The sequence below is a fragment of the Ceratotherium simum genome, chromosome 31 (assembly GCF_057802395.1).
Source record: "Ceratotherium simum simum isolate JZ-2026a chromosome 31, ASM5780239v1, whole genome shotgun sequence".
Lineage (NCBI taxonomy): Eukaryota > Metazoa > Chordata > Mammalia > Perissodactyla > Rhinocerotidae > Ceratotherium > Ceratotherium simum.
Window position 1 is genome coordinate 28,648,159 of NC_141930.1, and position 27,816 is coordinate 28,675,974.

General features: G+C 37.0%; 2 protein-coding genes across 4 annotated transcripts in view; one reads left to right on the forward strand and one right to left on the reverse strand.

Annotated features, from left to right (window-relative positions):
• The window catches only part of LOC101404996 (short-chain dehydrogenase/reductase family 16C member 6-like), a 42,951-nt gene extending 16,759 nt beyond the window's left edge, over positions 1 to 26,192 (forward strand). The window contains exons 5-6 of the mRNA XM_004435758.3: positions 24,284 to 24,409; positions 26,066 to 26,192. Coding sequence (XP_004435815.1) covers positions 24,284 to 24,409; positions 26,066 to 26,192 — 253 coding nt within the window. The remainder of the gene's footprint in view (positions 1 to 24,283; positions 24,410 to 26,065) is intronic.
• LOC147913051 (uncharacterized) overlaps positions 1 to 27,816 on the reverse strand; it is a 56,562-nt gene that overhangs the window by 10,431 nt on the left and 18,315 nt on the right. Inside the window, exons 3-4 of one of the 3 annotated variants that reach the window (XR_015549253.1) lie at positions 17,785 to 18,164; positions 12,952 to 13,748 (exon numbers count right to left, since the gene is read on the reverse strand). The exons of 1 other annotated variant lie outside the window; for it this stretch is intronic. Coding sequence is in view for 1 of the 2 variants with exons in the window: in XM_087420547.1 (XP_087276673.1) it covers positions 12,873 to 12,941 (69 nt within the window). In the remaining variant the exon portion in view is untranslated. One more of the 3 variants, XM_087420547.1, reaches the window with a different exon arrangement.

Sequence of the window (27,816 nt, forward strand, 5' to 3'; positions counted from 1 at the left end):
ATCTTCTTATATTTATTGAGACTTGTTTTGTGCCCTAAAATGTGATTTATCCTGGAGAATGTTACATGTGCATTTGAAAAGAATGTATTCTGCAGTTTTTGGATGGAATATTCTATATGTATCTACTAAGTCCCTCTGGTCTAATGTGTCATTTACGGCCAGTGTTTCCTTATTGATCTTCTGTTTGGATGACGTATACATTGATGTAAGTGGAGTAGTGAAGTCCCCCCTAGTATTATTGTGTTACTTTCAATTTCTCCTTTTTTTTTTTTTTTTTGAGTTTTCTGGATTTTTTATTTGTATTTCAGCACACAGAAGTATAAGGAAGAATGAACTTTATTTTTTTTTTTTAATTTTTTGTTTATTGCAGTAACATTGGTTTATAACATTGTAAAAATTTCAGTTGTACATCATTGTACTTCTATTTCTGCATAGATTACATCATGTTCACCACCAAAATACTAATTACAACCCATCACCACACACATGTACCGAATTATCCCTTTCACCCTCCTCCCTCCCCCCTTCCCCTCTGGTAACCACCAATCCAATCTCTGTCCCTATGTGTTTGTTTATTGTTGTTATTATCTACTACTTAATGAAGGAAATCATATGGTATTTGACCTTCTCCCTCTGACTTATTTCACTTTGCATTATACCCTCAATGTCCATCCATGTTGTCACAAATGGCTGGATTTCATCGTTTCTTATGGCTGAGTAGTATTCCATTGTGTATACATACCACATCTTCTTTATCCATTCGTCCCGTGATGGGCACTTAGGTTGCTTCCAAGTCTTGGCTATTGTGAATAACGCTGCAATGAACACAGGCGTGCATGTACCTTTGCAAATTGGTGTTTTCAAGTTCTTTGGATAAATACCCAACAGTGGAATAGCTGGATCATATGGTAGTTCTATCCTTGATTTTTTGAGGAATCTCCATACTGTTTTCCATAGTGGCTGCACCAGTTTGCACTCCCACCAGCAGTGTATGAGATTTCCCTTCTCTCCACATCCTCTCCAACATATGTTGTTTCCTGTCTTGTTAATTATAGCCATTCTGACGGGCGTGAGGTGATATCTCATTGTAGTTTTGATTTGCATTTCCCTGATAGTTAGTGATTTTGAACATCTTTTCATGTGTCTGTTGGCCATCTGTATATCTTCTTTGGAGAAATGTCTGTTCAGGTCTTTTGCCCATTTTTTAATTGGGTTGTTAGTTTTTTTGTTGTTGAGATGCATGAGTTCTTTATATATTTTGGAGATTAAGCCCTTATCAGATGTATGGTTTGCAAATATCTTCTCCCAATTATTAGGTTGTCTTTTTGTTTTGTTGATGGTTTCCTTTGCTGTGCAGAAGCTTTTTAGTTTGATGTAGTCCCATTTGTTTATTTTTTCTATTGTTTCTCTTTCCTGGTCAGACATGGTGTTTGAAAACATGTTGCTAAGACCGATGTCAAAGAGCGTACTGCCTATGTTTTCTTCTAGAAGTTTCATAGTTTCAGGTCTTACATTCAAGTCTTTAATCCATTTGCAGTTAATTTTTGTGCATGGTGTAAGGTAAGGGTCTACTTTCATTTTTTTGCATGTGGCTATCCAGTTTTCCCAACACCATTTGTTGAAGAGACTTTCTTTTCCCCATTGTATGTTCTTGGCTCCTTTGTCAAAGATTAGCTGTCCATAGATGTGTGGGTTTATTTCTGGGCTTTCGATTCTATTCCATTGATCTGTGTGTCTGTTTTTGTGCCAGTACCATGCTGTTTTGGTTACTAAAGCTTTGTAGTATATTTTGAAATCAGGGAGTGTGATACCTCCAGCTTTGTTCTTTTTTCTCAGGATTCCTTTAGCTATTCGGGGTCTTTTGTTGTTCCATATAAATTTTAGGATTCTTTGTTCTATTTCTGTGAAAAATGTTGTTGGAACTTTGATAGGGATTGCATTGAATCTATAGATGGCTTTAGGAAGTATGGACATCTTAACTATGTTAATTCTTCCAATCCAAGAGCACGGAATATCTTTCCATTTCTTTGTGTCTTCTTCAATTTCTTTCAGAAATGTTTTATAGTTTTCGGTGTACAGATCTTTCACCTCTTTGGTTAAGTTTATTCCTAGGTATTTTATTCTTTTTCTTGCAATTGTAAATGGGATGGTATTCTTAATTGCTCTTTCTGCTACTTCGTTGTTAGTGTACAGAAATGCAACTGATTTTTGTATGTTGATTATGTATCCTGCAACTTTACCATATTCGTTTATTACTTCTAAAAGTTTTCTGGTGGATTCTTTAGGGTTTTCTATATATTAAATCATGTCATCTGCAAATAGTGACAGTTTCACTTCTTCCTTTCCAATTTGGATCCCTTTTATTTCTTTCTCTTGCCTGATTGCTCTGGCTAGGACTTCCAGTACTATGTTAAATAGGAGTGGTGACAGTGGGCATCCTTGTCTGGTTCCTGTTCTTAGAGGGATAGCTTTCAGTTTTTCACCACTGAGGATGATATTAGCTGTGGGTTTCTCATATATGGTCTTTATTATGTTGAGGTACTTTCCTTCTATACCCATGTTATTCAGAGTTTTTATCATAAATGGATGCTGGATCTTGTCAAATGCTTTCTCTGCATCTATTGAGACGATCATGTGATTTTTGTTCTTCATTTTATTAATGTGGTGTATTACGTTGATTGATTTGCGAATGTTAAACCACCCCTGCATACCTGGAATAAATCCCACTTGATCATGGTGTATAATCTTTTTAACATATTGTTGTATGCGATTTGCTAGTATTTTGTTGAGGATTTTCGCATTGATGTTCATCAGTGATATTGGCCTGTAATTTTCTTTTTTTGTGTTGTCCTTGTCTGGTTTTGGTATCAGGGTAATGTCAGCTTCATAGAATGAGTTAGGGAGCTTCCCCTCCTCCTCAATTTTTTGGAAGAGTTTGAGAAGGATAGGTATTAAGTCTTCTTTGAATGTTTGGTAGAATTCACAAGGGAAGCCGTCTGGTCCTGGACTTTTATTTTTGGGGAGGTTTTGGATTACTGTTTCGATCTCCTTACTGGTGATTGGTCTATTCAAATTCTCTACTTCTTCTTGATCCAGTTTTGGAAGGTTGTATGATTCTAAGAATTTATCCATTTCTTCCAGATTGTCGAATTGGTTGGCATATAGCTTTTCATAGTATTCTCTTATAATCTTTTCTATTTCTGAGGTGTCTGTTGTAACCTCTCCTCTTTCATTTCTGATTTTACTTATTTGTGCCTTCTCTCTTTTTTTCTGGGTGAATCTAGCTAAAGGTTTGTCAATTTTGTTGATCTTTTCAAAGAAGTTTTATTAATTTTTCTATTGTTTTTTTGGTCTCTATTTCATTAATTTCTGCTCTGATTTTTATTATTTCCCTTCTTCTACTGATTTTGGGCTTGGTTTGTTCTTCTTTTTCCAGTTCCTTTAGGTGCATTGTTAGATTGTTTATTTGAGATTTTTCTTTTTTGTTGAGATAGGCCTGTATCGCTATAAACTTCCCTCTTAGAACCGCTTTTGCTGTATCCCATAAATTCTGGCATGTCGTATTTTCATTTTCATTTGTCTCCAGGTATTTTTTGATTTCTTCTTTGATTTCTTCGTTAACCCAGTCGTTGTTCAGTAGCATTTTGTTTAATGTCCATGTATTTGTGGCTTTTCTGATTTTCTTCCTATAGTTGATTTCTAGTTTCATACCGTTGTGGTCAGAAAAGATGCTTGGTATTATTTCAATCTTCTTAAATTTATGGAGACTTGTTTTGTGGCCTAATATGTGATCAATCCTGGAGAATGTTCCATGTGCATTTGAAAAGAACGTGTATTCTTCGGTTTTTGGATGGAATGCTCTGTATATATCTGCTAGGTCCATCTGTTCTAGTGTGTCGTTTAAGGCAAATGTTTCCTTATTGATCTTCTGTTTGGATGATCTATCCGTTGGTGTAAGTGGAGTGTTAAAGTCCCCTACTATTATTGTGTTACTGTCTATTTCTGTTTTTATGTCTGTTAATAATTGCTTTATATATTTAGGTGCACCTACATTGGGTGCGTAGATATTTACAAGTGTTATATCCTCTTGTTGGATTGTTCCCTTGATCATTATGTAATGCCCTTCTTTGTTTCTTTTTACAGTTTTTGTTTTAAAGTCTATTTTGTCTGATATGAGTACTGCTACCCCAGCTTTCTTTTCATTGCCATTTGCGTGGAGTATCTTTTTCCATCCCTTCACTTTCAGTTTGTGAGTGTCTTTAGGTCTGAAGTGTGTCTCTTGTATGCAGCATATATATGGGTCTTGTTTTTTTATCCAGTCAGCCACCCTATGCCTTTTAATTGGAGCATGTAGTCCACTGACGTTTAAAGTAGCTATTGATAAGTATGTACTTACTGCCATTTTTTAACTTTTTTTTTTTTTCTCAGTGTTTTGGTAGTCCTTCTCTGTTCCTTACTTCTTCTATACAGAATTGATGGTCACTTTAGTTTGACCTCTGTCTGAAAGCTGTACTCTTTAACTCCCCTCCTCCCTCCTTTTATGTTTTTTTTTTTTTTTTTTTAGATTTTATTTTATTTTATTTTTTCCCCCCAAAGCCCCAGTGGATAGTTGTGTGTCGTAGCTGCACATCCTTCTAGTTGCTGTATGTGGGACTCGGCCTCAGGATAAACGGAGAAGTGGTGCCTCGATGCGCACCCGGGATCCGAACCCGGGCCACCAGCATCGCAGCGCGCGCACTTAACCACCAAGCCACAGGGCCGGCCCTTTTATGTTTTTGATATCATATCTAACCTCTTTTTTGTGCATTTGTACCATTACGTTCTAACCATGGAAATAGATAATTTTTCCTATTTGTGGTCTTCTCTTTTCCCCTTAAAACAGTCCCTTTAACATTTCTTGTAGCACTGGTTTCTTGGTGACAAACTCCTTTAATTTTTGCTTATCTGGGAAAATTTTGATCTCTCCTTCCATTTTGAACGATAACCTTGCTGGGTAGAGTATTCTTGGCTGTAAGTTTTTTCCTTTTAGCACTTTAAATATATCGTGCCATTCTCTTCTAGCCTGTAAGGTTTCTGCTGAGAAGTCAGCTGATAGCCTTATGGGGTTTCCTTTGTATGTAACTTGACATTCTCTTGTGGCTTTTAGGATTCTCTCTTTATCTTTGATTCTGGACATTTTGATTATGATGTGTCTTGGTGTGGGCCTCTTTGGGTTTATCTTGTTTGGGGCTCTCTGTGCTTCCTGTACCTGGATGTCTGTTTCCTTCCTTAGGTTAGGGAAGTTTTCATCTATTATTTCTTGAAATAGATTCTCTGCCCCCTTGTCTCGCTCTTCTCCTTCCGGGACACCTGTGAGCTGCTCCCGGCGGCCGTGAAGCTGGCGGCTTGTGAAGGCAGCGTTTTTCCTCTCCGGAAGGGAGTCTCTGCCTCTTCTACCCCAGTTAGGATTGTCCGTTGTTGCAGGAGTTCCTCTTATCCAGTTTTCAGTTCTGTCTCAGGGGTAATTTTTCCACGAGTAGTTGTAAATTGGCTGTGTCCACGGGAGGAGCTGAGTTCAGAGTCTGCCTATGCCGCCATCTTGACTCCCTCTCTCAATTTCTCCTTTTATGTCTGTTAATAATTGCTTTATATATTAGGTGCTCCTATGTTGAGTACAAAACTATTTACAAATGTTATGTCCTCTTATTGGATTGTTCTCTTTATCGTTATGTAATGCCCTTCTTTGTCTCTTATTACAGTTTTTGCTTTAAAGTCTATTTTGTCTGATATAAGTATTGCTACCCCAGCTTTCTTTTCATTTCCATTTGCCCAGAGTATTTTTTCCATCCCTTCACTTTCAGTTTGTGAGTGTCTTAGGTCTGAAGTGTGTCTCTTGTATGCAGTATATATACAGGTCTTGCTGTTTTATCTGTTCAGCCTATGTCTTTTGATTGGAGCTTTTAGTCCCTTGACATTTAAAGTAGCTATTGATAAGTATGTACTTATTGCCACTTTGTTTCCTTTTTTCTCAGTGTTTTTGTAGTTCTTCTCTGTTTCTTTCTTCTTCTCCCGCTTTCTTCACTTATGATTTGATGGCTTTCTTTAGTATTATTTTTGGGTTCCTTTCTCAATTTTTTGTGTATTTATTATAGTTTCTGATTTGCAATTACCATGAGGTTCACATATAATAAACCACATAAAGAGCAATCTATATTAAGTTGATGGTCTCTAAAGTTTGACCTCTTACTAAAAGCCCTACACTTTTACTCCTGCACCCACATTTATATATTTTTGATATCATATTATACTTCTTTTATTTTTGTGTATTCTTTAACGTCTTATCATGGAAGTATATATTTTTAGTACTTTTCTCTTTGACCTTTGACCTAGCCACCTACTAGCTTTACTGGTGGTTGATCTACTACCTTTCCTGTATATTTCCCTTTACCAGTGATATTTTTTCTTTGATAATTTTCTTATTCCTATTTGCGGTCTTCTCTTAAATAAGTCCCTTTAACATTTCTTTTAAGGCCAGTTTAGTGGTGATGAACTCCATTAGTTTTTGCTTGTCTGGAAAACTCTTTATCTCTCTTTCCATTCTGAGTGATAACTTTGCTGGGTAGAGTGTTCTTCTTGTAGGTTTTTTCCTTTTAGCAATTTGAATATATCATGCCACTTCCTTCTAGCCTGTAAGGTTTCTGCTGAGAAGTCAGCTACTAACATTATGAGGTTTCCTTTGTAAGTAATTTGTTGCTTTTCTCTTGCTTTTCTCTTTTTAGGATTCTCTCTTTATCTTTCATTCTTGACATTTTAATTATAATGTGTCTTGGTGTGGGCTTCTTTGGGTTCATCTTGTTTGGTGCTCTCTGTACAGGTACTGCCTGTACCTGGATGTCTATTTCCTTCCCCAGGTTAGGGAATTTTTCAGCTATTATTTTTTCAAATAGGTTCTCTTCCCCTTTGTCTCTCTCTTCTCCTTCTGGGACACCTAGAATATGGATGTTAGTACACTTGATGTTGTCCCAAAGGTCCCTTAGACCATCCTCATTCTTTTTAATTCTTTTTTCTATTCAGCTTGGGTGATTTCCCCTACTCTTTTGTCCAACTCACTGATCCATTCTTCTGTGTCATCTGCTCTGCTGTTGATTCCTTCTAGTGAATTTTTCATTTCCATTATTGTATTCTTCATTTCTTTTTTTTTTTTTTTTTAAAGATTTTATTTATTTTATTTTTTCCCCCCAAAGCCCCAGTGGATAGCCGTGTGTCGTAGCTGCACATCCTTCTAGTTGCTGCTTGTGGGACTCGGCCTCAGGATGAACGGAGAAGTGGTGCCTCGATGCGCACCCGGGATCCGAACCCGGGCCGCCAGCATCGCAGCACGTGCACTTAACCACCAAGCCACAGGGCCGGCCCCTGTATTCTTCATTTCTGATTGGTTCTTTTTTATATTTTCCAGTTCTTTGTTGACATTCTCACTGTATTCATCTATTCTTCTCCCAATATCAGTAAGCATCCTTATGACTATTAGTTTGTACTCTTTACCAGGTAAACTGTTTATCCCTGGTTTGTTTAGTTCTTTTTCTGGATTTGTCCTGTTCCTTTATTTGGAACATATTCCTTTATCTCCTCATTTTTCCTACTTCTCTGTGCTTATATCTATGTATTAGGTAGATCAGCTACATCTCTTGATCTTGGAAATGTGGTCTTATGTAAGAGATGCCTTATGGGGCCCAGCAAAGTGCTCCCCTCTCAACACCTGTGCCAAATGTTCCAGGAATCTCCCCTGTCTGGGCTATGTGTGGGTGGTAGTCTGTTGTGGTGGGGTTGCTCTTCCTGCTGGTGCACAGGTAGGCTAGGCTCGCCCCCAGGCCAGCTGGTTGTAAGCCTCAGACATGTGTGTCTGCTACAGTAGCTTTATTGGGTGAGGCAAGCCCTGGCACAGCTGGCTGTGAGGTCTAATAGCACACAACTACTGCTGTTTTGCTGTTAAGCAAGTCAGGCCACCAATGTGTCTGGTTTCTAGGCTCAAGGGCTCATAATTGCTGCAGACCTCTGGTGGGGCTCTCTGCAGCTATTGTCAGGCTCTCTCAGGAGCACAAATGGGTTGGGCTGGTCCCAGGCACAGCAGCACACAATCATTTCAGGTGTTGGAAGGTGAGGCATATCCTGTGTGTGGCTGTTTGAGATGGCCAGCAGCCCAAATCTGCTGTGGCCGACAGGCCCCAACGCCAGCAGGCCCATACTCCCTGCCAACACAGGCCCACAAGTTCGAGGAGGGCTTGCTGGTATGTAGGGCCACTCCCTGGGGCAGGCTGCCTGTCCTGGCTGCACTCAATTTCATTGGTACTCTAGTGGATGGGGCAAACCCTTTGCACTAACAGGCTACAGGAAAGAATCCAATGGCAGCTGCCAGTGTCTGTGTCAATAAGACTGAACTAGGTCACAATAATGGCTGCCACCAGTGTCTTAGTCCCTGGGGTGGAGGGGAGCCAGCCACTTCCTGCCTCTCTGAGATGTGCTCCAAGCTTAGTAAGTGAGTCTCTTTTACCAATGGACTATGCACATTCCTTTCTGGTGTTTTTGTGTTAGTTTCTGGAATGGGTGAATTTGTGCATGGGTCCTTTAAGAGCAGGTTTTTCTTTCTCTGAAGTTTGATAGTTTTTCTGGGCATATTCTCCACTGGTTTTCAAAGCCAGCAAAGCCAGGTTTATGGGATCTCATCTCAGTTGTGCTGAATCTAAAGCCTGGGATACCTACTGTGGCACAGATCCCCCACTCAGATCCCCCAGCTCCTCCAAGAAAAGCTTTGTACCTTTGAGATTGTTCCTGGCTGTGAAGCGTCACAACTAGGATGTAGCTTTTTCCTCAGCAGAGGTGTATTTCTGCCTCTTCCACCCCTGGCAGTGTTGTCCCTTGTTGTGGGGGTTCTTTTTATCCAGTTTCCAGATCTCTCTCAGAGGAAATTGTTCCACACGTAGCTGTAGATTTGCTGTGTCCATGGAAAGAGTTCAGAGTCTTCCTATGCCGCCATCTTCCAAACTCTTCACAATGAAGAATTTTGTATATATCAAAACAATCTTTCAAAAAATGAAGTCAAAAATTAAAGCAAAACAAAAACTGAAAGAATTTGTTGCTAGCACCGCACTTTACAGAAAATACTAAAGGAAGTTCCTTAGGCTGAAAGTAAGTAACACCAGGGAATAATTTGAATCCACATGGAAAAAAACAAAGAGTACCAGTAAAAGTAATAAAGTAGGCAATTTTCAAAAGACAGCATAAATGCACATTTCTTCTCTTTTCTTTTCTTAACTGATTTGAATAACAAATGTATAAACAATATGGATATAGCAGTATTGTTGGTCCTATATCACATAGAAATGTTATATTTTGGGGGGCCGGCCTCATGGCTTAGCGGTTAAGTGCGTGCGCTCCGTTACTGGTGGCCCGGGTTCGGATCCCGGGCACACACCAACACACCGCTTCTCCAGACATGCAGAGGCCGCGTCCCACATACAGCAACTAGAAGTATGTGCAACTATGACATACAACTATCTACTGGGGCTTTGGGGGAAAAAAGGAGGAGGATTGGCAATAGATGTTAGCTCAGAGCTGGTCTTCCTCAGCAAAAAGAGGAGGAATAGCAGGGATGTTAGCTCAGGGCTGATCTTCCTCACACACAAAAAAATAAAAAATAAAAAAAAAGAAATGTTACATTTTTGTAATAAGAGCACAGAGGAGGTGGATGAAGACAAGCTTCTTTAAAACATAAAATTTATAAAGTAATAATTACAACAATGTGTTGTTGGGTTTATAATGTATATAAACATAATATGTATAATAATAGCACAAAAGTGGGAGAGATAATATAGCTATACAGGAGTAAAGTTTCTATATCTCACTGGAATTAAAGTAGTATAAACCTGAAGTAGATTCTGATAGGTTAAGATGTACACTGTATGTATAAGAAAAACCTCTAAGAAAATAACTCAAAAAATACAGTTTAAAAATTATTAAAGGCCACCCATACGATCAAAAGGGCATAGAACACTAGAAAAGTGTAAACTAAGTAGACCTAATAGACATCTATAGAACACTTCACCAAACAACAGCAGAATTTACCTTCTTCTCACATATGTGTAGAATATACTCCAGGACAGACCATATGCCAGGTCATAAAACAACCATCAATAAACTTGAAAAGAATGAAATCATACAAAGTATGTTCTCTGACCAAATGGAATGAAACTAGAAATGAACACCAGAAGAAATTTTGAGAAATGTATAATTATGTGGAAATACAAGATACAAAACTTATGGGATGTAGGTAAAGCAGTGCTTACAGGGAAATTTATAACTGTAAATGACTACATTAAAAAAGAAGAAAGATCTTAAATGAATAACTAATCTTCCACCTTAAGAAACTATAAAAAATAAGAGCACATTAAATCCAAAGCAAGCAGAAATAATCAAAATTGTAGCAGAAATAAATGAAATAGAGAATAGGAAACTAGAGAAAAATCAATGAAAACAAAAGTTTGTTCTTTGAAAAGATCAACAAAATTGATATAACTTGAACTAGACTAATCAACTAAGAAAAAAAGAGAGAAGACTCAAAGCATTAAAATCAGGAATAAAAGAAGGGGCATCACTACTGACAGAGAGAAAAAAGATCACCAAGAAATACTATGAACAACCACATACCAACAAATTAGATAGTTTAGATGAAATAGACAAATTCCTAAAGAGACACAAACTAACAAACCCGACTCAAGAAGAAATAAGATAACTGAATATACTTAAATAAGACATTGAATTAGTAATCTAAAAGACTTCCCACAAGAAAAAGCCCAGGTCTAGATGGCTTCACTGGTGAATTGTATCAAACTTTTAAAGAAGAATTAATTAATACCAATCTTTTAAAAATTCTTCGAAAAAACAGAAGAGGACTGAAAACTTCCCAACTCACTCTATAATACTATTATCCTGATACCAAAACTAGACAAAGACATCACAAGAAAATAAAACTAAAGATCAATACACCTTATAAACATAAATACAAAAATCCTCGATAAAATACTAGCAAACCAAATCCAGCAATATATAATAATGACAATACACCATGACCAAGTGGAATTTATCCTGAGAATGCAAGGTTGGGTTAACATGGGAAAATAATTCAATGTAACACATCATATCAATAGAATAAGCGACAAATGCCACATGATCATCTCAATAGACACAGAAAAAGCATATGACAGAATCTAACACTCTTTCATGATACAAACACTCAAGAAACTAGAAATAGAAGGGAATTTCTACAACCTGATGTTGACTGAGAAAGAAAATCTACTACAATTTAAATAGCAGATATTTATTTAGGCAATTGGAATTGAAATTCGGGGGACACAGATTCAGATAGAAACTCAAAATGTGCTCTGAGGAAGACAAAGGAGGCAAAGGTTTATAAAGGCAAAAAGAGATAAATTACACAAGTTTTTTGCAAGATTTGTAATTGGCGCCAGCAACAACTGTTACTTCCTGGCTATATGTGATTGGTTGCTAAGGCCATCTCTAAGGCAAAAAGTTCTTATCTATGGGAGTAAGCAAATTTCTTGAAAGGAGGTCAAGGTGACAGCAGTGAAGCACAGCTTGAAAGTTACATTCCATTTGGATAGAGATGTGCATAGGCCCCAGTTCTTTAATGGCCTCCCAGCTCCACTTTAGAAACCTTGACATATGTTACTCCATTTTGTTATTGCTGTCCACGTTTTCCTTTTTGATCAAGGTCTTTCGGCAGAAAGCATCACAGATCAACCATTTGATATATTGATATTTTCCTCATTGCCAGGAAGGCTCATTCCCAGAAAGGCATGTCCCTCGTAGGGGGGAAAGCAAGGTGCTCAATCATCCGTAGAAATAACGTAGTCAGAGGCTTTGGCCACATCTGAGCAATAAGGAGGCAATCAGGAAAAGAATCTTAGGTATAGTCTCTATCTGGAAAAAGTGTCAAGTCCTTTGTTTGTTTGGAGTTGTAAGATTGGTCGATCACCTCAACTCGGTGAGCAATCATTATTCTAGCAGTCAAGACAGACGTGCATCATCATGAAATGCAAATCATTTGCAGTTTAAAGATGGCAAAGATTGAACAAGCCAGAACAATGATCATTAGTACGGCTTGGAACCCAGATCTCAAAATAGCTCCAAGCCCAGAGGGTAACCAACCAGTCAAACAGGTCTAGGAGGCCAGTAGTATGACCTGTATCACTGAGGAGATTTATATTATCTCTTATGACTGTTCGCTCTTGTTTTATATGACCAGATTCATTTATATAGAAGCAACAGTCTTCACGCAAGAGTGCCAAGTACCCCCTCCTTGAGCAGTTAGGATGTCAGGAGCCCTTCAATTATCTAATACAATCCTCCTTAGGGAACCCAGGGATCGTTGTTGTCGAGCCAAGGTTCAAGCAATAGAATTTGCCAGTTTAACTATGGTTAGGGATAAAATTTTTACCAACAGTCATTGTGGACAATATCAATCCAAGGGACAAAGCCTTTGGCGATGGTAATCAATGGAGAGTACATGGGGTGTAAAAAGACGTCTCCAAGTTTTGCCTAGACCTATGAGATTGCAGTTGGGTTTTTTCCTTTAACAAGAACTTGAAATGGAATATTATGATATCTAAAAAGCATTCTCCTGTCATATGCCAGCTGTCTAGACATTCGTAAGCCCATGGTTCCCCATAGTAATCACATATAAAGGTATACCCAAAAGGGGGAACATAGTATGCAATGCCTTCTAGTTCTGTAGCAGTGTCAGTGGTTAGGAGCACTTGGTAAGGTCCTTGCCAATGGGGCTTGAGGGCTGTCTTCCTCTGATGATGCTTCCAGAATACTCAGTCATCAGGCTTTAGACTGCAACCAAGGGGATCCTTTAAATTGGAATCCAGGAATGCTTCTTTAACCTGTTGATGACAGGCTTGAGCATAAGACATTAGAGACTTATAGTAGCTGGTCATACTAGCATAAGACAACAAGGGATCAGCAGAAGGTTGTATATACCACAGACACTGATCTGCCCATGTGGAGTCAGTTCATGTTTTCCAAAGAAGATACTGCAGACAATCAGTGAGACCAAAAGTAATACCCTAGGCCAGGGGAGTCCAGTCCACAGATATATAACAAAACCTCAAAGACAATCAACAGGACTAGAATCTACAAAGGTGCAAACATAATTCTTCGCTCCACAATTACCTTCGATTTTTTTTTAGCAAAAATAATCACAGTAAAACTAATTTGTTTATATTAAAAACTTGGCTTGATTATTTATATAAGTTAACATAAGAATACTCATGGAGAGTTTCTGAATTCTGGAGAGATCAGGGAAGGAGAAAAAGTAAATGTTTCATCTTTGTTCACAAAGGTATATCTTACAAATTGCTGATAGCTTAAGAGAAAAGATTTCTTTAAATCTGGAAAAACAAAACATTAAAGAGTCTTCCTCAGTTCATGTAGTCCTTTGTAATTTAACATTTCTTCCAGTTGAATCCAGTTTTTCTGTTAGTTTTCTCGACTTTGCCTGATGATTGAGGGTGATAGGAACAGTGATAATTCCAAGAAGTGTGAAAGGTTTTTGTTAAGGTTTGTATGATTTGCCCAGTGCAGTGGATGCCTCTATCACTGGAGACTGTGGAAGGTATACCTCAAGTAGGAAATGCATTTTCTAAGTTTCTTTGCCATCAGCCTTGCAGCAAGGGAGGGCTTTAATTTATCTGGAAAACATATATACAATGAGAACATAATGATAACCCATGCTAAGTAACAGTTGAACAAAATCCAGCTGCAGGTGCTCAAAGGATCCAGAGGGAGGACTTCTGAGGCCTCTGGGGACAGAAATAGTTTTTCTTAATGCAGTATGGTGGGTGAAGGAATGTAAAACCAAAAAATGGGGTTTGCCAGGGAGCTGGGAAGAGCCAAGTGGCCATCTTGGGTTTCCCACATCTCCGACTGTTTGTTTAATTTACAGCCATTGTTTACCCATCTTAATTTCTCTGATCCAGGAGCAGACCGTTGCCATGTTACAAGGACATTGGCATGGCAAAAGTCCGGCAAAGAGGGGTCAATTTTTTTCTTTTTTTTTGCAGAGGCACAGTGGACTTCATCCACATGTGTCCTAAACTTTATAGATTCTGTCGTTGCCACCTTCACATGAAGGCCAGCTAAGGCACTTTCCTGATATTTAGTGTGAGCCTCTATTTTGATGACAGACAATATTTTATATCAGAACACATTAGATTTCCAAGAATTTCACATAATTTCTGGAAATTCTTATAACATATATTTATAAAGACATAATATAAAGAAGGCTTAATGTTATTTCTTATTCAACAACGCTTTCCATGTAATTTAATATATCAGATAAGCCTAGTGAGTTTAGTATCCCTCTTTTTATAAGGAGAGAGAACAAACCTTTTGGGTGTTTCAGGGATCCTCTGAAAAATCCCAAAGTTAGCTAGAGGTCAAAAAAGACTTCATTTAGAATCTGACTTTGGGAAGTTTGTCGAAAATATCAAAGAAGTTTCATAACAATTGCCTAAATGGAATCACAGATCATTATGAAACAATACTTAATTATCCATGAACCAAAGTGACAAAGAGATTTTAAAGGCAAACTCAGAAAGTTACACAGTTCTGAGCAAAATTCAGCTTTTCTAAGTAAGCAAAGAATTGATAAAGACAAGCACAGAATCTCTGTTTCCTAGGCAGATTACATTAAAGGTAAAGAAACTTGGTTTACAATTTCTTATTAAGAGCAGACCAATAATCTGAGAAGACTTTGTCCTTTAATAGAGAGAAAAACCAAATTCTAATTTTGTAACAGGGTACTTTTATATTAAAATTCATTTTCAAATAAATTCATTTTAATCTTAGCCAGCTTGACCATACATCAAAATTTATTTTTAAAAGATTCCTTTTTCACAAACCTACTACAACTTTCTATTTCTACTTAGGTTTTGTCCTGTCTTTTTGTTTCCCATGAGAATCCATTGCTTCTCATCTTTCATAGGGGCGCCTGCTGCTCTGCCTGTATTCTCTCAGCATCAACGCACCCAGTTTGCATAGAGTTAAGTTACATTTATTACTCTAAGCATTCTGACTTTTTCTCTTTGGGTCATTTTGTATTTTCAGCTCTTATTCCAACTTTGTTTTTTTCTTTAACTATTTCTAATCTTTGCATTCCAGTGAAAACCAGGAAGCAGGCAATTACAAACTGTCTATGATATATTAGCATCCTGTAGTAGATTAGCAAACCCATAAACACATTTCATAATTTCTGAAAATGTATTTCTCTTTACAGCAAACTTTTTCAATGTGACACAAAACATATCTATTGATAACCCAAATATTCTTTGTCTCTCTGTAAAAAAAATTAGAAAGCCAAAATGATAAACTCATGTTTAGCAATTAATGTCTCTTTATACCATCCTATCCGGAAATGATTTAGATATTTAATGAATATCTATTATTTAGTTTAACTTAGTATAAACTTTTATCTTATTTAGATTTATTTAAACACTTGTTTTAACAATTATGTTTACATTAGACATTAAATATTTAACCATCATCCCAAGTCATTGCCCCTGCCAACAAATTCCAAAACAGAAACAGCAGGAGCATATCCGACCAGTAAACCCAGGTAGAAGTTTTATGTGTGCATTACATTCAATATTGATAACTCTGAAGACATGCCTGTTCTTATTAAACCAACAAACTCAAATTATCTTTTATCAAAGATTATCTCAGATCATGTGACCTTGAAAAACATTTAGGTTAGTATTTATTATATTTAGAAATAATTTATATAACCAAAATGAAATTAATAAAACAATTCCATTTACAATAGCATCAAAAATAATAAAATACTTAGTAATAAATTTAACAAGAGAAGTACAAAACGTACTCTGAAAGTTACAAAGCATCTTTGAAAGAGATTAAAGAAGATTTAAACAAATGGAAAGACATTCCATGTTCATAGATTAGAAAACTTACTGTTGTTAAAATGCCAATACTCTCCAAATTGATCTACAGATTCAGTGGAATTCCTATCAGAATCCCAGCTGCCACTTTTGCAGGAATTGACGAGCTGATTCTAAAATTTATATGTAAATGCAAAGGACCTAGAAAGCCAAATCTATCTTGAAAAAGAAAAATAAAGTTGGAGTGAATCATACTTCCCAATATCAAACTTACTACAAAGCTACACTAATCAAGACGGTGTGATACTGGCCTAAGGATAGACATATAGGTCAATGGAATAGCATTGAGAGTCCAGAAATAAACCCTTATGATTATGCTCAATTGATTTTCAACAGAGATGCCAAGACAATTCAATGAGGAAATGATAGTCTTTTCAACAAATGGTGCTGGGACAACTGGACAGCCATATGAAAAAGAATGAAGTTGGTCCCCATATACAAAAATTAACTCAAAATGGATCAAAGTCCTACATGTAAGAGATAAAAACCATAAAATTCTTAGAAGAAATGGTATAAATCTTTGTGACCTTGGATTAGCCAATGGTTTATTAGCTATGACACCAAAATACAAGCAACAATAACAGAAGTTAAATGAATTGGACTTCATCAAAATTTAAAAATTTGTGCTTCAAAGGACATCAAGAAAGTGAAAATACAATTCACAGAGTGATAGAAAATTTTTGTAAATCGTGGCTGAAAAAGGGCTCGTATCCAGAACATATAAAGAAGTCTTCACAGCTCAACAACAGAAAAAGACAAATAACCCAATTTAAAAATTGGCAAAAGATCTTAGTAGACATTTCTCCAAAGAAGATACACAAGTGGTCAATATACACATAAAAAGATGTTCAATATCATTAGTCATTAGAGAAATGCAAATCAAAGCCACAATGAAAAACCACTTCACATCCACTAGGATGGCGATACTCAAACAGACAGATGATGAGTGTTGGTGAGGATGTGGAGAAAGTGGAACCCTCATGCATTGCTGGTGGGAGTGTAAAACGGTGCAGCTACTTTGGGAAACAGTTTGACCGTTCTTCAAAAATACAGAGTTACCATATTTCCATTCCCAGATCTATATCCAAGAGAAATGAAAACATACATCCCTACAAAAACTTATATAAAAATGTTCATACAGCATTATTCATAACAGCTAAAAAGTGGAAGCAATCTAAATGTCCATAACATAATGAATGAATAACCAACATGTGGCATATCCATACAGTGAAATATTGTATGTGATGCAATAACGCAGCAAAAAATCAACAAAAGCATTCTATGAGAAGCAATTGACCACAGCTCTCCCTTGGTATCCACAGGGGGGATTGGTTCCAGGATCCCTGTGGATACCAAAATCCATGGATGCTCAAATGCGTTATATAAAATGGCGTGGTATTTGCATATAACCTACGCACATCCTCCATATACTTTACATCATCTCTAGATCACTTAGAATACCTAGGACAATGTAAATAATATGTAAATAGTTGTTATACTATATTGTTTAGGGAATAATGACAAGAAAAAAAGCCTGTACATGTTCAGTACAGACGAAACCATCGTAGGCCCTTCCTTCTGTGGTTGGTTGAATCTGTAGATGTGAAACCTGCATATACAGAAGGTTGATTGTGTATGGAATTCACAATATTTTATTATTATTTGTAAATCATATATTATACATTCTTTATATAAGTAAAATTTATAATAAATTTATATATATACACATAATGTATATGTATATACATTCATAATGTAAGTATATACGTACATTTTTTTCAGTCTGAGTTGTGCTGATTCCCTCATTTACAGAATTGGTGTGCCTTTGACTTGACATCTCTGCATCAATGTCTCTGACTGGCCAGGCCAACTGTTTAGACCATTTATTGTGTTATTGCTAATCCATTTTCCTCTTTTAACTGTCGCAATAATTTCCAAATCTTGGCCAACTGCCTCTCCACCCAGCGTCAATATCTTTCATCATAAAACATGCAGAGTGATTAAGCCTCAACACGTGGCAGCACGGAAGTCAAAGGACTTGGAGGTTCATCTGCTTGTCCAGGTCCTTGCCTCACAGCCTGTCTGAACTCTTCTCCATCATGGCCTTTTGTAGTAACACGTGCCGAGTCTGTCTTCAGCACCGACTCAAGGCTAAGAAGGATACAAACACAGCTTTCTGAACTGTCTGGGAATACACACCCATTCTCCCACCCACCCGTGATCTCCAACCTCAACGTAAGCCCAAGCAGGCCAGAAGGTGAAGTTTCCGTCCCATTTTGCACCCTCCTGACTAACCAGTAACATAAATATAGCTAATGACAATGCTTTTCTCATAGTTTTTGAGTATTTACGACTTTCCAGAGATTGTGCTCAGCGCTTTTCAAGTGTCATCCCATTTAATTCTCACAGCCATATAAAGGACATACTACTATTTCTTCCATTTTGTAGGTGAGTGAACTGAGGTATGGACTTATTTGGTAACTCACTCAAGGCCGCATAGCCAAAAGAGCTGGATTCTAGATTTGCACCCAGGCAATCTGAATAGAGAATCTGTGCTTAAATACTATGCTAAATATATAATATGTAAAAATAAAAGGCAAATAACAAATTGGGAGACAATGCTTTCAATATATATAACAGAATTATCAACCTTAGTATACAAAGAGAAAGGAGGGATAGGAAGAGGCAATTTACCACAGAATTATAAAAGCTAATAAGCACACAAGAAATCTGTACCTAAATGAGTAAAGAGACTTTAATATAAAAATAGAAAGTTTTACCAAGCATACTGGCAAAAGTTTTTAAAACAGTAATATATAGTTTGCCCAGAGTATAAGGAAAATTTCCACATTTGTAAATAATGAGAATGTAAAGTGTTCCTCATTTTTGGAAGAGACTTGGCCTTAGAAATTGCCTATCTTTTGGCCCAACAACATTACACTTAAGATTTTATCCCAAGGAAATAATTGCGGATGTGAACTGAGACTTATCTACAGAGGTGATCATTGCAATACTGCTTTTTCCCCCAGTTTTACTGAGATATAGTTGACATATATTATTTTAAGGTGTACAGTTTATATTGCAAAATGATTACCACAATAAGGTTAGTGAACATCCCTCACCTCACATAGTTTCAATTTTCTTTTCTTGTGATGAGAACATTTAAGAACTACTCTTTTAGCAACTTGCAAATATACAATACTATATTGTTAACTGTAGCCACCATGCCATACATTGCATCCCCAGAACTTATCTTACAACTGAAAGTTTGTACATTTGACCACCTTCACCCAGTTCTCCTGTCCCCAACCCCACTTCTGGCAACCCCAATCTGTTCTCTGTTTCTATGAGTTTGGTTTTTTTAGATTTCACATATGAGTGAGATCATACACTATTTCTCCTTCTCTGTCTGACTTATTTCATTTAGCATAATGCCCTAAAGGTCCACCATGTTGTTGCAAATGGCAAGATTTCCTTCTTTTTACGGCTGAATAACATTCCATTGCATGTGGCTGCACAAATTTACATTCCCGCCAACAATGCACAAGAATGCCCTTTTCTCCACATCCTCACCAAGACTTGTCATCTCTTGTCTTTTTGATAATAGACATTCCAACAGGTGTGAAGAGACATCTCATTGTGGTTTTGCTTTGCATTTCCCTAATTAGTGATGCTGAGCCCCTTTTCATGTGTTTGTTGGCCACTTGAATATCTTCTTTGAAAAAATGTCTATTCAGTTCCTCTGCCCATTTTTTAATCAGATTTTCTTTTACTATTGAGTTATGAGTACTTTATATATTTCAGATATTAACCCCTTATCAGATATATATGATTTGTAAATATTTTCTCCCATCCATCCCATAGGTTACTTTTTCATTCTGTTCATGGTTTCCTTTGCTGGGCAGAAGCTTTTTAGTTTGATGTAGTCTCACACACGTTTTTTGTTTTTTGTTTTTGTTTTTTGCTTTTATTCTTTGCCTTTGGTGTCAAATCCAAAAAACCACTGCCAAGACTGATGTCAAGGAGCTTACGTCTATGTGTTCTTCTGGGAGTTTTATGGTTTTAGGTCTTACGTTCAAGTCTTTGATCCATTTTGAGGTAATTTTTGTGTATGGTATAAGATCTTGGTCCAGTTTTCCCAACACCATTTGTTGAAGAGACCATTCTTTCTCCATTGTATGTTCTTGGCTCCTTTGTGGTAAATTAATTGACCACATACACATGGGTGTATTTCTGGTCTCTCTATTCTGTTCCATTGTCTGTGTGCCTGTTTTTATGCCAATACCATACTATGTTAATTACTACAGCATTGTAATATAGTTTGAAATCAGGAAGTGTGATGCCTTCAGCTTTGTTTCTCTTTCTCAAGATTGCTTTGGCTATTCCAGGTCTTTTGTGGTTCCATACAAATTTTAGGATTATTTGTTCTATTTCTGTGAAAAATGCCACTACAATTTTGATAGGGATTGCACTGAATCTGTAGATGGCTTTTGGTAGAATGAACATTTTAACAATATTAAATATTTAACAATATTAAATATTCCATGAGCATGGAATACCTTTCCATTTATTTGTGTCTTCAATTTCTTTCATCATTGTTTTATAGTTTTCAGTGTACAGATCTTTCACCTCCTTGGTTACATTTATTCCTAGGTATTTTATTCTTTTTGATGCAATTGTAAATAGGATTGTTTTCTTAATTTCTCTTCTGATAGATCATTATTAAGTATAGAAACACAACTGATTTTTGTATACTAATTTTGTATCCTGCAACTCTGCTGAATTTGTTTATTAATTCAGACAGTTTTTGATGGAGACTTTAGTGTTTATATATACAATACCACGTCACCCATAAATAGAGACAGTTTTACTTCTTTCTTTCCAATTTGGATGCCTTTTATTTCTTTTTCTTGCCTGATTGCTCTGGCTAGGACTTCCAGTGCTATATTAAATAAATATGGTGACAGTGGGCATCCTTGTCTTGTTCCTGGTCTTAGAGGAAAAGCTATCAGCTTTTCACTGTTGAATATGATATTAGCTGTGGGCTTGTCATATATGGCCTTTATTATGTTAAGGTAAGTTCCCTCTTTAAAATTATTTGCTTCACTGCTTTGTTTCTAACATTATTATTAAAATAACAATATAAGTAAGAATTGATAATACTGTGTGATTAAGTGCTGTAAAAGAAAAAAGGTGTTATGAGAGAGAATAAGGGCATATACAGTCATGCGCTGCATAACCACATTTTGATCAAGAACAGACGGCATAGACAATGGTGGTCCCATAAGATTACTATCATACAGCCTCGGTGTGTAGTAGGCTATGCCATCCAGGTTTGTGTAAGTACACTCTCTGATGTTCACACAACCACGAAATTGCCTAATGATGCATTTCTCAGAACGTATCCCCGTCATTAAGTGGTGCATGACTGTAATTTAGAATAGGGTAGGGCAGTCAGTGATAGACTCTCAGAGACAGTGACATTGAAACTGAGACCCCAAAGACAAGTAGCAACTAACCTGGTAAAGAGAAAATGGGAAGAGCGTCTAGGTGTCCTGCAGAAAGCCCCTGGGATCAGAAAGAACTGAGGATACTTAAGAACCTGAAAGAGGATCACTGTGTCTGAGTAGAGTGAACAAAGTGGAGAGCGAAGTCAGATGAGGTTGAAAACTATATATACATTTTTTCTTTCTGGAGGAACCATGGTTAACCATTTACCAGCACACCTCTGTTCATTATACTCTTCTACTTTTGTTTCTTTGAAATTCTTCATGATAAATATTTGTAAATAAAAAATCCATATAAGCTAAGGGAATGGTCATAAAGGAAAAATGCAGTATTACTGGGAATAAACTTCTAGAAAATTTGGAAGAAGTCAATCTACAAAAGACATATAAACAGGAGAGTTAGGGAGACTGGCCCAGCGGCGCAAGCAGTTAAGTGCGTGCGCTCCTCTGGGGCGGCCCGGGGTTCGCCGGTTCTGATCCCAGGCGCGCACCAACGCACCGCTTGTCAGGCCATGCTGTGGCAGCGTCCCATATAAAGTGGAGGAAGATGGTCACAGATGTTACCCCAGGGCCTGTCTTCCTCAGCAAAAAAAAAAAAAAAAGAGGAGGATTGGCAGATGTTAGCACAAGGCTGATCTCACACACACACACACACACAAAAAAAATCCAGGGCAGTTAGAAAGCTCTGGAGTTAAGAAGTCAGTAAAGCAGATAAAAAAGTGTTCCTGGTTAGAGAGGACAGCCGTGAATGGGAGGAAGAGTTTCAAATGATGAAAGCAGAAGTGAGACCTTTGCATTGGCTAAGAAACCTTTTCTGACAACTTAACATTAGTCTCTCCAGAACGGTGAGGACAAAAGCTAGACTGTCAAGATCATAGAATGAATGTGACCAGCTGAGAGGAGATGGCACGATAGCCGAGGAAGGCAGTGAGGTTAAATGATGGCTTTTGTAAACTTGGAGTCCTTATGCACATAAAAGCCAAAAGCTAAAAACAAAGTCTCCAGAAAAAGAAAGATTAATAATGCTAAAATGGTAGGCTATGAAAGAAACAATGATGTGTAGATTATATTTTTTCCAGCTTTATTGAGATATAATTGACATACAGCATTGTGTAAGATGTACAAATGTGTTGATTTGATACATTTATTTGCTGCAAAACAATTACTACCATAGCATTAGCTAACACTTCCATCCCATCAACTCATTGCCATTTATTCTTTGTGGTAAGAACATTTAAGATCTACTCTCTTAGCAACATTCAGGTATATAACACAGTATTATTATTATTAGCTGTAATTGCATGCTGTACATTAGATCCCCACAACTTCTTAACTTTATAACTGGAAGTTTGTACCCTTTGATCAACATCTCTCCATTTCCTTCACTCCCCAGGCCCTGGTAACCACCACTCTACTCTCTGTTTCTCTGAGTTTGGCTTTCTTAGATTCCACATATAAGTGAGATCATACAGTATTTGTCTTTCTCTGTCTGATTATTTCACTTCACATAATGCCCTCAAGCTTCATCCAAGTTGTCACAAATGGCAGAATTTCCTTCTTTGTCGTAGCTGAATGATATTCCATTGTGTGAGTGTGTATATATACATATATATATATATACACACACATACATACACCACAATTTTCTTTATCTGTTCATCTGTTGATGGACACTTAGGCTCTTTCCATATCTTAGCTATTGTGAATAATACTGCAATGAACATGGGAGTGCAGATATCTCTATGAGATCCTGATTTCGATTCCTTTGGATATCCAGAAGTGGATTGCTGGATAGTTCTATTTTTAATTTTTTGAGGAACCTCCATATGGTTTTCCACAGTGGCTGCATTACTCTACATTCTCATTAACAGTGCATAAAAGTTTCCTTTCCCCACACCCTCACCAACACTAGTTATTGCTTGTCTTTTTGATGCTAGCCATTCTAACAGGTGTGAGGTGATATGTCACTGCGGTTTTGATCTGCATTTCCCTGATGATTAGTGATGTTGAGCACCTTTTCGTGTACATGTTGGCCATCTGTATGTCTCCTTTCGAAAACTGGCTTTTAATAAATGTTGGAGCCCTTTAGGATATAGTTCTAATGAACTTTTAGGAGAATAAACTATAACAACTAATTATCAACATTTAATTATGGGAAATCAATCAGATTTCAAGAATCAGCTGAGATAAACAGAATTTTTTTGAGGAGGTATGGTTCAAATAATAGAGAATCATAATATAAAAGTATAAAATATCAAAGTAATGCCTTATGGGACCTTTATTTATACACTCTCTCATTTCAACTCCAATTGATTTCACAAACATAATTCTGCTTAACGTTGTAACGATGGTCTGCCTAAAATAAAGACACATTACACATGCTCAAGAGATTTTTTTTTTTTTTGGTAAGACAATTTTTGCAATTTTGCTTCTTAATAGTATATAGTAACTTGATGTTTGGGGTGAAGAAGAGGGAAGAAGAGATATTGAAAAAACTAAAAGCAATTCCTTCCATATGTCCAGACTATCACATAGCAGAAAATCAGTAAAGGCAGGGGTTCACTCTAGGGAATGAAATATATTAGGACTGGTCCCAATATTGGTCATGAGAGAAAACACAAGGTAGTTCCTAATATTTACATTTTGTTTGAATATTTACAACTATACTTTGTAACCCCCTATCTAAAATTTAATAATTAGCGCTCATGATGACAGAAAAAAAGACTACTCTGACAATATAACTTTTTCTTATTTTTATTCCAGGTATCCACTTCTGTTGCCTATCCTGGAGCCGGAGTATGTGGCCCAAAAAATTGTAAATGCTATTTTAGAGGAACAAGTTTATTTAATAATGCCCAAATTTTTAAATGTTGCATTGCTCCTTAAACAGTAAGTTAACAATGACCTCTCTATTGTTTTGGTTATTTGTGAACAACTTGTCCCATCATTGCTATTTCTTTTGCCAGAAAGCGACTTCATATTTTTTTAAATGATAAGAGAAAGAACTTTAATAGCACAAGGACAATTTATAGACTATTGCTAGCTGTGTTGGTTACTGCAGACACTGAGAAAATTGAGCAACTATTAGGCCTTACAGAGTACAAATTATTTACCTCAGTAGAAACAAATAGCATCCAATTTTTTTTTTTTTTTGGTGAATTCTTTTAGTTCAACTAATGTGGAATTCTATCTTGAAAACAAAGGACAAAAAACCTGAGTGTGTTGCCAGAAAAATATTAAGGATATTTGGCAAATTCCTCATTTCATTTAGTGAAAGAGCACCTACAACTTCACGCAGGGCGATGTTATAAATTCCAGAGCATTCGTGGACGGATTCGGCCCAGGCCCACTGTCTTCTCTGGAGAGAATAGAGAACAACATCTAACACTCATTAAGTGCCTACATGTGCCAGATCTGCGTCACAGCTTTGCATGCATTTTATCACACTTAGGGAATCTGAGGCTTAAAGAGAGTAAGTGATTTTTGTACGGTTAAACAGTTAATGCGTGCTGGAACAAAGTTCCCAACCAAAGTTTCAAATCTGATTACCGATCTTAAGCTCTTACATCAGGATATATTCCTCCCCCGCTGTAAGTTATAAGCAGAGTAGAGAACACAACCAGTGATTCACTATTATAAAATTATGTTATTAATAAATCTAGTACTTTCTGTACTATTTATACCTTATTCAACATATTTTTGTGACACGTTGGGTTTATTCCTGCATTCACTGAGCATGTATAGACACAGGAAGTTCTAAGATGGCACCTTCTCTTCATCCTTACTTAAGAGCTGCCCTGACTGCTGAGCTTGGTCAAAGTTCCTGATGTTCCATCCCGTCACACCTGTCCCTGCCTTTTGTAGCACTCATCGCGCCTATGGTTGCTTGTCTGACATCTGTCCTCCTGGCTAGACTGCATGTTCCACGAGGACAGGACGCATTTTCTGAATTCTTTCCTGCTCCATGCTCTGGGCTTAACACAGCACCTAACCCAGAATGTGCATGCAATAAACATGTGCTAAGTTGGGTTGAGAAGAGTGCACCTGAGCTGTTCTAAGCACAAGTAAGCCTAGATCTAAGGTGATCTAAGCAGAACTAAGCTGAAGGGAAAGTTCCTCTAGCTTCAAGGAACTAAAGCAACTGTTCTCCACCTCGGGTACACACTGGAATCACCCGGGGCACATCTAAAACTGCCGGTGCCTGGCCTGAGAAACTCGGCTGTAATCAGTCTGATTTTCTTTCTAGTTTTTGCTGCCATTTGTTAGTCTAGTAAATAAGGATGTGCAGTCTATCCACAGTACTCAGTGAGTGTAATATATGGAGAAATTGTGGCCTGAGCACTGGGATTTTTCAAAGCTCCCTGGATGTCAGATGGCACTCAGTGTGTGTGACACAGCATTTCTTTGTTCATCCCTCTCCTGTAGTGACACACACAGCATGAATCACGACAACTCACACTTCGTGTAATTCGAAAGTAATCTTTGCAAAGAAGTCTCTTTGACTCCTCTTAAAGGATTGTGATTTTTTTCCCTGCTTTTCTCTAGAATACTGTCTACTGACATGATGATTGCCCTTGTTGAATACCTTGGAGTGGACACTTGCATGGCTTCCTTCAGAGGGAGAAAGAAAGCAGACGAAGGTCAGACTGAAACCGAGAGGAAACATCTATAGGTGAAGCCTCAAATGTGGTAATAAAGTGTTAGAAGGACCAAGGATTCCTGAGGCTTTCAGAAGTGCCAACCTGATTTCCAGCAAACGGTTTACGCACCGATCGTTTTTCTTGGCATTCAAGTTATGTATGCACTTTTTGCTGTCATTTTTTAGTTTGGCAAATAAGGACATCACAGCCATTCCAATGAACTCAGTGAATATAATGTATTTCTAAAAACATATTAATGTCAATTGATCCTAATTTTTTAAATAGACAATACGTAATACTTTTAGAAAAGGGGTAATTATAAATAATGACCTTGTAAATCAGTGTTTTAGGGTTGATAATTTTTCAACATCAGATTTAAAGAAACATATTAGTTTTGTAATTAAGAAAAATAATGGTTATCTCACAATATGAAGGCTTATTTGGGTTGCCTATTAATTCCTACTAGAGTTGAATGATCAATTCTTGAAATATCAATTCTTTAGTGGGATTGAATCTGCTTATTCAATAAAATAAATCTGTAACTAATCATGTTTGTTTGCATCTGAATGTGCCAAACAATTCCTAACTTCTTTCCTCCATAAGAAAAAAAACGTACACATTAGACTTTTATATACTACTGGTTTGAGAGGAAACTTATTTTCATAATTAAGTCAATAAAATGTTCTTAACATTGGTATATTTGAATACGCAATATAAACTCTCCCCTTTAAAAAAGTGTATTCTCATTTGAATGCACACCACACATGCCAGCCATTTGGCAAACATTCTCAACAACGACACCTTCTGGGTTTGGAATGGCTCTTGAGCTGTAATCACTAAACATCAGTCTAGCTTTGCCTCCATCAGGTTCAAGAGCTAGAGAGTAACGGTAAACCAAAAAACGAAATTTCAAGTAAATTAAAGTATATATTTTGTTAACCAAAGCATGAGCACTCAATACATAAGATCTATCCCATTATTTGGGACACATTATTTCTATATTCACGCAAAGAAAGCATAGTTTAACTTGAGATTAACAAATTCGAGAAAAACTTTTGAACTAATAGAAGAATAAAACATTCCAAAATGCAATATTTTTAAGGAAATGAGTTATCTTTTAACAGTTTTGTTAGTAAAAACTTTGGAAAATGTTGACACCTCTCTGCCTTCTTTTCAACCAAGTATTCAAAGAACGATTTAACTTTTCTTTAATGCCTCAGGAGCATTAACATATTTTTGTCTAACCGGGTTGATACCCAGCAGTGGTTTCTGAGGGGTCATGTATCTCTAAGTAAACTGGTCCATACCCCTCCCTTGGGTATCAGAAGACTTGTCCTGTTAGCTTTCACTTCACTCAGCCAAGAAGGTACTGCTACTTCTAAGTTGGGCCTGTCTTATTTGCAATTGTCCAGCCTAAAAACCTTCTGCTTTTCCACAAGAGAATTTTCTCTTAGGTTGACTTCCTAGCTCTGTTCCCCCTAGTAACCTGGAAAGAGGCAAATGTCCATGCTGTGGCAACATCCCACATATAAAGTAGAGGAAGATGGGCACAGACGTTAGCTCAGGGCTAATCTTCCTCAGCAAAAAGAGGAAGATTGGCAACGGATATTAGCTTAGGGCTAATCTTCCTCAGCAAAAAAAAAAAAAAGGTACAAG